The sequence below is a fragment of the Nymphaea colorata genome, chromosome 3, assembly GCF_008831285.2.
Source record: "Nymphaea colorata isolate Beijing-Zhang1983 chromosome 3, ASM883128v2, whole genome shotgun sequence".
Lineage (NCBI taxonomy): Eukaryota > Viridiplantae > Streptophyta > Magnoliopsida > Nymphaeales > Nymphaeaceae > Nymphaea > Nymphaea colorata.
The window spans coordinates 4,134,978-4,148,064 of NC_045140.1; the positions used below are offsets into that span (position 1 = coordinate 4,134,978).

The window sequence follows — 13,087 nt, forward strand, 5'->3', positions numbered from 1 at the left end:
GTAATACCAAAGAACATATTTTTTAGATACCGTTTTAAACTGGATTGAGCATTTGCATGGTCAACTAAATAAACTCATAAGATCTGTCTGCTGTTTGAAACATTATTATTTTTACGCTTTCAAATAGACATGAGAAGGATATTTATTCTTTGAATATACTTAGAGCTATTTATCGAGGCTTATTTTTGAATTCGTACTTTATATTTATAGTCATTCACAAAGTTTTAGTATTTTTCAAAAAATTAATAAAAATGCAAAAATAAAATTGGATCGGGTCGGATCAAGTAGGACCGGTCCTTTGCTCATCCTTCCCCAAGCTTCTTCTTCTCTCTCCCTCCCACTTTCTCCCTCAAAACTATCCCCTTCTCTTCCCTCCTCCACCCTTCCTTCCTCTACCCAATCTTCTTTCCACTCCGCCACCGACCACCACCTCGCCGCCATGTCGGCCACTTCCGTCTTCCAGTCTCTCTCCGTCGTCGACGCCTCCCTTACATCTCTCCCTACCATCTTTACTGCCAAGAAACTCGGCCACCCACTTCGCCCTTTGGCCTCCTCCCTCCGCTTCACCTCCCTCAATCTCCACATCCCTTCCCTCTGCCTCAAGAGGAAGAATTATGGAGTCGGGTTTGTCGCTAGGATCTCCGACTGGGCTCAGGAGCAGGAGGCAGCCCAGGGTGAGGAGGGAGAGTTCCAGTGGGGAGAGGGAGGAATGGAGACACAGGCGAGGGTGTCGGATTGGGAGGGCGAGAGCGGAGAAGAGGGCGGAGATTTCGAAGGAGAGGAGGCTGGTGAATCGGGTGAGGAGGGTGGGTACGACGAGGAGCAGTACCAGGAGCCTCCAGAAGAGGCGAAACTCTTCGTAGGGAACCTGCCTTATGATGTAGACAGCGAGAGGCTAGCTCAGGTGTTCGAGAAGGCTGGGATTGTGGAAGTTGCAGAAGTGAGTGGTGAATGCTTGACTTCCTTTGTATATTATGGCGTACTTTGTGGTTACTGTTGTCTTGTGCTAAATATGGGAACAGAGATATGGAAAAAATGTTCTGTTGGTTTTTTCCTTTTAAAGATTTTTTGGCTCTTACGTACCGAAATGTTGCGCTTATTGTCATCTTTTGCTGCATTCTGTAGGTAATTTACAACAGACAGACAGATCAGAGTCGCGGTTTTGGGTTCGTTACGATGAGTACTGTTGAAGAAGCCGAGAAAGCGGTGGAAATGTTTCACCGTTATGTAAGTCTACTGCTCGTTCCCACTTGTAACTACAGTTATATGATTTTTAGTTTGTCGCTAAAAGCTTGTTTCCTATGGTTTTTGAGGTAATGTCATGCATAATTGAATGCCTTTCATGGAGCGGAAATTCTACTGCGTGTTCTGTTCTACACTTCTACTATACCTATTTTACTCGTATGCAAGTTTAGTCGAGATTTATGCATGTTTTTCTGTAATATTCAAGTTCGCAGTTAGATGTTTTTGGTTCAATAGCTTAAGAAACGTAATATTCTACCCTCGCAGTTAGGTTTTTTGGTTCAATACAATAAGACATGCTTTATAGTAGTTATCTTTTTACTTTTCCTGGTTTTCTGAATGAACATGCAGGCACTTATTGGTTTTCTGACATCCTGGGAGTTTAAAGTGCTGCACTATAAGTTTATGATATCCGATATTCTGATGTTCTTTCTCCTGTAGATTTTTCTGATTGGAAGTGGGTGCTTTTTATAAGTTTTAGAACATCTCAAAGAAGTAATATTATTAGCAATAGCATACGCTCAAGAGGAAAAAGAAAAAAACATCGATGGAAGGAACGGTACATGATGCATCCAGTTTTGCCGTTTCCCAGTTGTGAGAAAGAATATGTTTTTTATGTGCAAAACTCCATATTTGTGCAGTATAGAGCATTGTGCTAGTACGAATGTACAATTACAAGCATTATTGTGACAATAATTCACAGGCTTTCATCTTTCTCCATCTTCAAATGTATACCGATTTTTTTATTTGCCCAAGTGTCGACTTAGTAAACTTAGCATGCGTTGTGGAAATTTGGTCTCTTCCAATTCTTGTACTGGTACCAAAATGTTAAGTTGATCCATGTTGTCATTTGGCATAGTTCTTTTAAAGTGCTACGTTATTGCTATTTCAAACTTCATGTGAAGATCGGTTTTGAATCTTTGATACTTAGTTTGTGGCCTATGAAACTTTGTTGGTCCTTGGTTCGTAATCTGTTGGTTTTGGATTCATCCCTTCTTTAGTGAGGAAAAATTAAAAGACTGGATCCTAGCTCCCTTGTGACTCTTCAAAAATTTTCACAACGTTAATGAAATGCTCTATTGCTGTTTGAAAGCCACCATCGGCATTTCAATCTACAATTCCTTTAGTCAAGTATATTAAGGCAATGCCCTTTTCCTTTTCTTTTTGTGTCCTTGAAAGTGCATATGGACCAAATAGGTATTTTTCTTCTTTTTTACTTGTATTCTGCATTTCCTTCATTTCTTGAGCTAGTAAAATGCCCTTCCCCCTCTTAGTTTATTGGTCAGGAAGTGAATGCTTTCATTTTGATATGGTTTATTATAATTTTCATCATGTATTACTTTTAGTAATCCATGGGTAAAAATTTTATTGTGAAAATTATCATGACATCTTTTAAAATATCATGATATTTTAAAAAATTATCACTATGTGTATCAAAAATCAGAAAAAATAAAATCACATTTTTCTAAAAAAGTGAAAAGTAAATTTATTGCATTTTTTCATGTCTTTTTGTTGTATGTTTTTCTTATGTTAATATCATGGTCATCCAAATTAAAACTTAAACTAAATGATGTACAATCACTTTTTTTTGTAATTTAAAAAGAATTTTTATCTTTTTATCTATTTTAGTCTCCTTATTAGTTTCTCATTTATTTTATTTTCACATAAAATTTTGCCGAGTGAGACTGCTAAAAGCTTGAGATTCTGACTTGGACCCATGGTGCTTCTTGGTTAATATTTATGGCATATATGCACTATTAATAGGTTTACTGTTGATAAAATAGCTGTATTCGGTGGTTGAAGATATGCACGTGTCCTCATATTGCTGCTGTTTTGTTGCAAGATATCTTATGCTATTCATGACGTTTTTCTTTTTTATTTTTGAATGCAAGTTGTCTCTATTCTTCCTTGCATTTGTATAACATGGATGGATGTGTAGCACTTTTGGTTGATTCCGTGACCCTCTAGAAATTATTGTGCATCCTCTCTCTCTCTCTCTCTCTCTGAAATTGCTGTGCGCCCCCTCCACACTTGCGTGACATGATTGGCCTAACCTTCCGATGGTCTGGCACATTGTGCTCCATGTCTTGAACTGATGCTTAGATCAGTATAGGTAACATATGAATAACACCAACTTCCAAGGTGAGTGGAGAAAGAACAAATTTACTTCCGAAAAACCTTTGGTACTTTGGTAGGTGAAATGGAAACCAGAAAAAATAAAAATGTCAATGTTCAGCATCTTTGTTTTCAAAATGTCATGAGAATCTATAAAATTTTTACGAATATCTGAAATTACAAGAGATTACAAAGAAAGTCTCAAATTTCTAAGCATTTTAATGCTACAGAGATTCTTTAATAAGCGATGATATTGTTTTCTTATGGCAATAAAAAATAAAGGGTCAGACATAATTTTTTGTAGTTGCTTGTTAAGTGTCTCAGATACCATCTTAAGGAAAACACGTGACAGGACTATAGAATTTGGAACTGGATTTTTATGTACTTGATTTATCCATCAAGTTGCCATACTGACAGGACACGTCTGCCAGTCAATATAGCTCACTCTGATGATGTTTCTAGCATTTTCACTCATAGGTCCGTACATGTTAACTTCTACTTGCCTGTTCAGATATATCTTCGAACTTGTTAAGTTTCATGAGCAACATAGCATATCGGTTTCTGCTTTCAAGATTATGAAATTTTAGTCCATGTTTTTCCTAGGTGTCATATTATAGCTTCCTGTTAGTCTTCTAGGGGATTCCACTCGCTTGTCCTCCATCCTAATTGATTAAGCATATGGTGTCCCAATGCTGAAGACCCTAATCCTCTTCACTGTACTTGATTCTTAAAGCTGTTTTATCTGCTTAAGGAGAAAAAAGTTGGTGGTCATGCTTTTGGGTCATTTTCCCTTAGCACCAAGAACACATTTTCTTTACAAAACTGAAGGCATTTAAGACAGTTCAATTTTACATTCATTTATGTTTTAATTGCTGACTGAGACTTAATCCTGCATTGGAACAGGACCTGAATGGGAGGTTCTTGACAGTTAACAAGGCATCACTCAAAGGATCCAAGGTTGAGCGTGCTCCTCGTCAGTTTGAACCTTCGTCTAGGATCTATGTTGGAAACCTGCCATGGCAAGTCGACGATGCACGACTAGAACAAGTCTTCAGTGAACATGGGAAGGTTGTGGATGCCAGGGTCATTTGTGACAGGGAAAGTGGACGGTCACGTGGATTTGGATTTGTGACAATGTCATCAAAGAGTGAACTTGATGATGCAGTTGCAGCTCTAGATGGACAAGTAAGTATATGGGTTGCGTGTATGAAGATTAGCAAATATACCTGTGCTGCTGTGCATCTCCATCTGTTTCCTGACTTCCTTTTTATTGAATGCAGATTGTGGATGGCAGGGCCCTTAGAGTGAATGTGGCTGAAGAAAGGCCAAGACGGAGCTCCTTCTGATTACCAAGAGCTCAGTTCTTATTTCGGAAGTTGTTGTAACCTTCATCCACGGAATAGGTGTTCATTATTATAGTGGTTTCTCTTGTTTTTGTCTTGGCCATCTTTCGATTCAGTTTTTGTTCTTTGTTCTCGATATGATTGAGTTGGTCCAGGGATGTACAACTTAAAGAGGGAAGTCCTTTTTTTTCTTCACCTAGATTTGATGTCAACTTTGCAGTTGTATTTCTCTAAGTAGATATGGAGTGACATTTTTTTTTCATAAGATGCATCAGTGAGAAGAAACAGAGTTGGTAACAAAACATTCAACTATGACAGGCGATTACTCCGAATGTGTATTTTTAATAGTTTGTTTGTCTGCTCTTCCTGTGGCCCCAATGATTCATAAACTTCGTAGTTGCGCTGCTAAGAATTCAATTGTAAGGACAACTTAAGTATCGCTGGGATCATCTATTATAAGGGTTCAGACTTGATCATTCTTGTCCACTTCCCTGTCTTCCACTGTCTTCCACTCATGAAACAAAGCAAATGGTACAAGATCCAGTCGCAGTGTCAAAAATTTCTTGTTAAGGAGCACTAAAATCTTAAATTTTAAACTGTAAGTGCTACTTGTTTATAAATAATGAAAAATTATAGAGGTGTCCATATATAAATACGACAATCTGTGTCGGCGGATGCTGCCCCCTCCCCTCCTGATTTTGAGAAAAAAATGAAACTACCTTATAATTTTACCCAAAAAAATTGCTTAGGCCCCTTCAAAGATTTTAGAAAATATATTTCAGCCTCCAGTAAAATAATTTGAAAAAATAATTTAGTCTCCAATAGAAAATTCTTAGCCACTGATGGCAACCTTGCACCAAAGTTTGATCACACCCTCATATTGAGTCTCTCTTGATCAAAATCTGTCTGAAAGAAGATTGGCATTGGCTGCAGAACGTGTTTCTCTACCTGACGTTGGCTGAATTACCGCCTTGCACAGATTCACAGCTACCAACGTCTTCTGTTTGTGTTTCCTGTCTATTGATGCCTTTCAAGTCGTCTGAAGCAAAACTCAGCTGCAAAAGCTCGGGTTGTGGATGTCCGCAAGGGCTCTGGCTGTAGATCTTTGCAAGGGCCCTGGCTTCAGCCTCTTTTCCCCATTAAATGTGTGTTATAATTTCGATATCCATCTGTCATGGATCGATGATTTTCTCAGTGAGTAGAAGTATTTCATCCTACCATTCATCTAAGAGTTGAAACTCTAGCTTTTGGTACCATATATGACTGAGAGCCGATCTTACCCTTCAGAATATTAAACCTACTGTTGATTTCCATCTATTTCAGGCCATTATCATCTGGTTTCCTTCTACGTTTGCTTTGGAAGGGACTTGGTGATAGATGTTTTTTTTTTTCTAAGTTTGAAAGAAATAATAAAATCAGGAGTGACGCATATGATAAAATTTTAGCATCAACAAAGCATTCCTAATTTTTGATATTATTAAAGAACACAATTAAAATTTTTGGATAGTCAATTATGAAGGTTCGTGGATCTAATTCTGCCACTTTTAAAAGAATTATTATTTTCCCTGTCATGTAGAATGAAACATGCACTTAATTAAATATACGCAAATTTCTAATTGATTTTGATATACCCAAAAAACTTGTTATACTTAACGAATGTAATTAAATGGATCAACATCCACTAACTAACATGCGATCAGTTCCTTGGGCATTTTCACATCATTAACTAAATTTAGTGATAGCCTAAGGTCTAAATGATTGAAAGTATATATTACTGATTCATCAAGCTAATCAAACCTCAGAGAAGGACAGTCTTCAACTACGAACATATATTAACATTATGAGAAAGATATTGGTAACTTTTCATTGTAAAAATATGCTGCATTTTTTCAGAACATTGAAAAATAATTGCATTTTCGCTCTTTTTTTTTTTTAAATAAATTTCTCAGCAAAGAAACCACGCACAAACTTTTAGAGGCCATGGCCATCCCACGAGGGGGGACTGAAGGGATGTGGACCGGGTCGGATCAAGTCGGACCATTCTCCCAGGCGTCCTTTGTCTCATTACGACCCTTATCCTCTTCGTTGCCTCTCCTCTTCCCCTGCTCCAAAACCTCTCTGTGTCTCTTCCTCTCTAGTCTCTTCCCTCCTCCATCCTCCCTTCTTCCACCCAATCTTCTTTCTCCCCCCCCTCGACCACCATGTCCGCAACTTCAGTCTTCCAGTCCCTCTCCGTCGCCGATGCCTCCCTTACATCTCTCCCCACCATCGTCACTACCAAGAAACTCAGCCACCGACTTCGCCCTTTGGCCTCCTCCCTCCGCTTCACCTCCCTCAACCTCCACACACCTTCCCTTTCTCTCAAGAGGAATCACTATGGGGTCGGGTTCGTAGCTAGTGCCTCCGACTGGGCTCAGCAGCAGGAGGTTGTGGCCGCGGAGGAGGAGGAGGCTGCCCCGGGTGAGGAGGGAGAGTTCCAGTGGGGAGAGGAAGGAATGGAGACGGAGGCGACGGTGTCGGATTGGGAGGGCGAGAGCGGAGCAGAGGGTGGAGATTTCGAAGGAGAGGAGGTTGGTGAGTCGGGTGAGGAGGGTGGGTACTTGGAGGACCAGTACCAGGAGCCTCCAGAAGAGGCGAAACTCTTCGTTGGGAACCTGCCTTATGATATAGACAGCGAGAGGCTAGCGCAGGTGTTCGAGAAGGCTGGGATTGTGGAAGTTGCAGAGGTGAGTACTTAAGAATGTCTATGTTTTTTCATGGGTGCTTGATATCCTTGGTGAATTATGGCTTACTGTGTTGTTGCTGTTGTTATCTTGTGGTAAAGAAGAGCAGAGAACTAGAAAAAATGGTTGTGCTGGTTCTGTCTTTTTGAAAATTTGCGGTGTGTGCTTATTGTCGTCTTTTGCTGCATTTTGTAGGTAATTTACAATAGAGAGACTGATCAGAGTCGCGGTTTTGGGTTCGTTACGATGAGTACGGTTGAAGAAGCAGAGAAAGCGGTGGAAATGTTTCATCGTTATGTAAGTCTGTAGCTCGTTTTCACCTTTAAGTACGGCTATATGTTTTTAATTTGAGGTCCTTAGAAGTTTGCTTCCGATGGTTCTTGATGTAATGCCGTGAATAGCTGAATGTATTTCATGGGACGGAAATTCTACTACGTGTTCTGTTCTACTAGAGCTATTTTATTATTATGCAAGTTAAGTTGAGATTTGTGCAGGTTTTGTCTGCAAACTTCACTTTCACAGTTATATTTTTTCGGTTCAATAACATGAGAGACATGCTTTATATTAGTTATCTTTTTTCCTTCTCTTGGTTATTTAAATGAACGTGCCCAGGTATTGGTTTTTCACATCAAAAAGGTTTAAAGGTTTAAATTGGTGGACTATAAGTTTATTGAAGACGTTCTGATGTTCTTTGTGCTGTGGATTTTTCTGATTTGGGAGTTGGTGTTTCTTCAAAGTTTTAAAACATTATAAATAAATATTATTATTACTAATAATATACGGTTCAAGAAAGACATCATAGGAGAAAAGCAGTATACGAAGTATCCATGGTTTGCTGTTTCCTAGTTGTGGAAAAAATACGTTTTCTATTTGCAAACTCTCCATATTTCTGCAGTATGGAAGAAGCATTACACTAGCATGAGTGCGTAAGCGTAGTTGTAATGATTCCCAGGTTCTCATTGTTCCGCATACTTAAGTACACAAAGTCCAAATAGTGTTTTCTTCTTTTTACTTGTATTTCCACAGCTCTTCAACCCCCCACCTCCCCTTTTTTTTGTATGCTAGGAACTGGGACTTTTGCTATTGATTTGGCTTGTGATAATTTTCATTCTATATTATTGTTCATAATATATGGTAAATTGAGTTCATGGTGATTCTTGGTTAACATTTTATAGAATATATGCACCATAAACTGATTAACTGTTGCCAAATATTAAGTTGTTGGAAAGATATCAGTGTCCTTTGTTCCTTCATCTTGTTCCTGCTTTTTGCTGCAAAATTTCTTGTGCTATCTGTAATGTATTTCTTTTTCCCGTCTGAATGGAAGTTGTGCACTATTGGTCTTTGCATTAACATAACATGGATTCTCTGACCCTCAGACGGTGAATGTGATCCTGGCATTTGTTTCTTCTGTGGAATTTGAAAATTAAATAGGCTTCTGTGGAATTTGAAAATTAAATAGGCTGAACGATGTTAGCTGGAACTTAAAATAAGCATTATATTTAGATGTGTTCTTGTTAGATTATTTGTGCTACTACATGATGGATGCAATTAGTTTTTGCCTTTTCTATCTCTCTATCTCGTTCTGCATGTGTGTATGGTCTGTGTAAAATTGCTGTCTGCATCATCTACACTTGCATTAGCATGATTGGCACATTTTCTTTGTCTAGCGCTGATGCTCTGTGTGTGCATGTCCACATCATTCACACTCATATTGGCATGACTTGCACATTGTATTCGATGTCTAGAGCTGATGCTTTCTGTCTTTCATAGAATAGCTATCTGCACTCCCACACACTTCACACTTGCATTGGCATGATTGGATAACCTTCTGATGCCTATCATGTACTTTTGTACATTGTATTCCACGCCTAAAACTAATCTTATACTGGTATAGGTGGCATAGAATAATACCAATGCCCACGGAGAGTGGAGAAAGAATATCCTATGGGAAAACCTTGGGTGCATTGAAAAGTGAAATTGAAGCAGAAGAAAAAATGTCATCAGTCAGCATCCTTTTTAAAGAAAATGCTATGGGTATTTACAAATTTCTGGAAAAGTTAGGATTTTAAGATGTTACATGGAAAGTCTGAGATTTCTAAGCATTTTGAGACTATATATATTCTCAATATTTCATGATATTAGATATGATTTTTTACTTTTTGCAATTCTGTGTTCATCGTCTTGAATGCCATCTTGTGGGAAAAGCATGCAACTGCACTTCAGTATGTTGAGTAGGACTATTGTATACTGATATTTGTCTATCAACCTGCCGGGGACATGTCTGTGTTGGTCAACATACTAGCTGTGATGATTTTAATAGTATTTTGACCCATGGTTCCATGACATGTTAACTTTGATTGCTGAGCCTCCATATTATATTCAGGTATGTCTTGAAAGCTGTTACCTCCCATGAAGAACATGGTTTATGGGGTTCTGCTTTTGAGATTATGAAATTTAGGTCCAGGTTTTTCTCTAGGTGTCATTTTATAGCTTTCTTTTAGCTTCAAAGGCAATTCTGCATCCATGTTCTTTTGTCCCAAGATCCTTGCATATCAAAGCATGTGGTGTCCTGATTCCCACTAACCCGATCCTTTTTCGTGCCACTTGATTCGTACAACCGTTTTAGGAGAAAAAGGATTCATGGTCATGCTTTGCACTCTTCATTGCTTTCCCTCATCACCAAGAACTAATTTGCTTTATGCAATAGTTTAAAGGGTGTAGTTTTAGGATTGTATTATGTTCTAATTGCTAACTGAGACTTAACGCTGCATTGCAACAGGAGCTCAGTGGGAGGTTCTTGACAGTTAACAAGGCATCTCCCAGAGGATCCAGGGCTGAGCGTCCTCCTCCTCGAGAATTTGAGCCCTCATTTAGAATATATGTTGGGAACCTGCCATGGCAAGTAGATGATGCACGACTGGAGCAGGTCTTTAGTGAACATGGGAAGGTTGTGAATGCCAGGGTTGTTTGTGACAGAGAAAGTGGACGGTCACGTGGATTTGGATTTGTTACAATGTCGTCAAAGAGCGAACTTGATGATGCCATTGCCGCTCTAGATGGACAAGTAAGTACACTTGTTGCATGTAAGAAAATTAGCAACTATAACTTTGAATCTCCATCTGTTTCCTGACTTCCTACTTACTGCATGCAGATTGTGGATGGGAGGGCCCTCAGAGTGAATGTGGCTGAAGATAGGTCAAGGAGAAGCTCCTTCTGATCACCTAGAACTTGGTTCTTTTTTTTTTTGGAAATTGATGTAGCCTTCATCCAGCAAATAGGTGTTCATTATTATTGCATGGTCTCTCTTTTTTCTCTTTCACGGTCTTTCGGTTGAGTTTTCACTACTTTAATTTAATATGGTTGAGTTCAGACCAGGGATGTACTACTTAAAGAGGAAGGTCCAGCTTTTATTTTTTTCACCTAGATTTGTTTTCTGCTTTACGATTATGTTGCTAGAAGTGAATGTCAGGTGATGAAGGGGTTCCTTTTCCATGACATGCATCTGTAAGCAAAAACAAAGTTGGTAGCAAAACATTCAACTACGGGAGAGCACTGTCACTTTTCTTCTATAGTTCGTTGTCTGCCCTTCCAGCAGGTGTTCTTATGAATCATAAACTTGGTAGTCGTGACCCTTAACAATTCAATTGTAATGGGAAATGTGAATTATATTTGGACTCGCGTGGGGATTAAGTATATGAAATTCCTCACACGGCAAATATTGTTTCCTAATGCCATGAACTGCGGAAGTGTTGGAACTTGACGGTTTCATCTTCTATATCGTTTCATTTTATTTGTTCTTTTGCGCTTATTATGTTTTGTGGTGGTTGTGAACTATTGAATCAGCTAGCATTAGTTTCTCTCAGTTGCCTTGGTCCTCAAACGGATGGAAGTTGCCGATTTATGTGCTTATTACAACTACTTTATTGTGGCCGCGTTCTGGATTCAGCAAATTACAGTTTTTCAGGCTTAGGTGGGAGTGATCGTTTCTGTCATGATCTTGATATTCTTCTTATTGGTTATGTTCGACATGTGAGTTCTTCCACAAGAAAATTGATGGTGTGACCTAAAGGCCTCATAGTTGTTTATCCTCCTCCTACCTTACGAGATTTCTTTTGCCCAGAGTTCTAAAATGTGCCTGACAAAAAACGACAAGCCCAGCCGTTAGCGAATGACCCAAGATCCATTTTTCTCACTAGGAAATCCGCTCAACTTTGGCCTTGTAAGGACATTGATGGAGATAAATGTGCACTTATAATTCATGGCGATCGTTTGTTACTTGTTAGCCTTTTTTCATGTTAACGCCATTGATGCCTAAGTCACGTGGATACTAGTATGGGGATACTTGTACAGAGCAGTTTTAAAATATTTGGACACGGGTAGACAACAAGGTAAGATACATATATGTTTATATGTGTGCAAAATTCTACAAAAAAAAAAAGCACAATTCTTCAAGAAATATGGAGAACACCACAAAAAATATGTAAAGTTAAAAAAAAAAAAAGTTCCATAAAACCCTGCAAAATTTCACAAAAAATAGACAAAAACCAAAACTGCATTTCCAAGTGTGCCGCCGTACGCATGTGGGGGTCTGGCAGCCTCCCGGCCGTGTCTATGTTACTTAGATTGGTGCTTCTATGATAATGAACAAAGGATGCACTTTTTGTCAACATTGCCATCATTTCTCAGGTTTGGCTTGATCATTTCTTCTTCGTTCATAAGAGGCACGCTTTTGTTTGCATAAATTCCATATAATTGTGAGCTTCTATTATTGTGAAAAGAATTTTAAAAGAATTGTGAAGAGAATTTTGAAAGGACTTTAAAAGGGAGGATTTAAGCAAGCGGTTTGAACCTTTCGAGCTTGAGCCTTGAGCATCTTGCACGCAACGAAGCACGATCGGCAGTCAGTTTTTATGTTCTGGCCATGGAGATCATGTCTATATGATATTTTTAAACAAAATCCTCACAGGCTGGATCTTGATATGAACCAAACTTTATGGATCGATAAAAGTAGAACATTAGCCTAAAAACACTGATAAAATCTTACTGGCACATAAGTAATATCAGATTTATATCGGGCCACAACGACAACCAATCCGGATCCGAATGATATGTTACTGCTGAGGAAATCCTAGTCATGAAGATAATAACATGTACCGTATATCAACGGCAACCACCCTGGTGATCATAGCAGAAGATATCAGCAAACGAATACCGAGAGAAGATCTAAAAACATTGGTAAAGCAAGAGAATACTTTTTGAATCTTAATGTGCTGGTAAGAAATAAGACTCTCTCTTATGGATGTATACATCCTTGCCTAGCTTTTTGTACATGCATGTTTTGTTATATGTTATCAGAACTGGTGCACTGTAGGATCACCGAGGTCTCGAAGCAGCCCTAGATCTTGGGGGTGCGGAGTGGCTTTGCCTCTAGCCGACCATTATATGGTATTAAAACTTCATACTGAAAACTTTAATTATTCTCTTCTATGACCATGGCCTCTCATTAAAGCTTAAGCATCGATCTCTAATTGAAATACCCATTTCCTGTAGCACTGGATCTGTGCAGAACTGGTGCCTGTAAAATTGAGTCATACCAGTTAGCTGTTGTAGAAAACTCAAACTCCTACGACTTATGAAAACCCAGGATTATCAAGGCCTTAT

General features: G+C 38.8%; 2 protein-coding genes across 3 annotated transcripts in view; both read left to right on the forward strand.

The window, feature by feature from the left end:
• Positions 1-341: 341 nt before the first annotated feature.
• LOC116250161 (28 kDa ribonucleoprotein, chloroplastic-like) lies at positions 342-5,047 on the forward strand. The gene is made up of 4 exons (XM_031623613.2): positions 342-940; positions 1,126-1,227; positions 4,261-4,542; positions 4,638-5,047. Exons 1-4 carry the CDS (start codon positions 440-442, stop codon positions 4,701-4,703), a joined length of 951 nt encoding a protein of 316 aa, XP_031479473.1. The 5' UTR covers positions 342-439; the 3' UTR covers positions 4,704-5,047.
• Positions 5,048-6,784: 1,737 nt separating this feature from the next.
• Positions 6,785-13,087, forward strand: part of LOC116250160 (28 kDa ribonucleoprotein, chloroplastic-like) — a 45,214-nt gene continuing 38,911 nt past the window's right edge. The window contains exons 1-4 of one of the 2 annotated variants that reach the window (XM_031623612.2): positions 6,792-7,426; positions 7,619-7,720; positions 10,206-10,490; positions 10,578-10,997. In XM_031623612.2, the coding sequence (XP_031479472.1) occupies positions 6,902-7,426; positions 7,619-7,720; positions 10,206-10,490; positions 10,578-10,643 (978 nt within the window). In that variant the 5' untranslated portion in view covers positions 6,792-6,901 and the 3' untranslated portion in view covers positions 10,644-10,997. Of the gene's footprint in view, positions 7,427-7,618; positions 7,721-10,205; positions 10,491-10,577; positions 10,998-13,087 lie in introns of those variants that run through there. The other variant, XM_050076628.1, reaches the window with a different exon arrangement.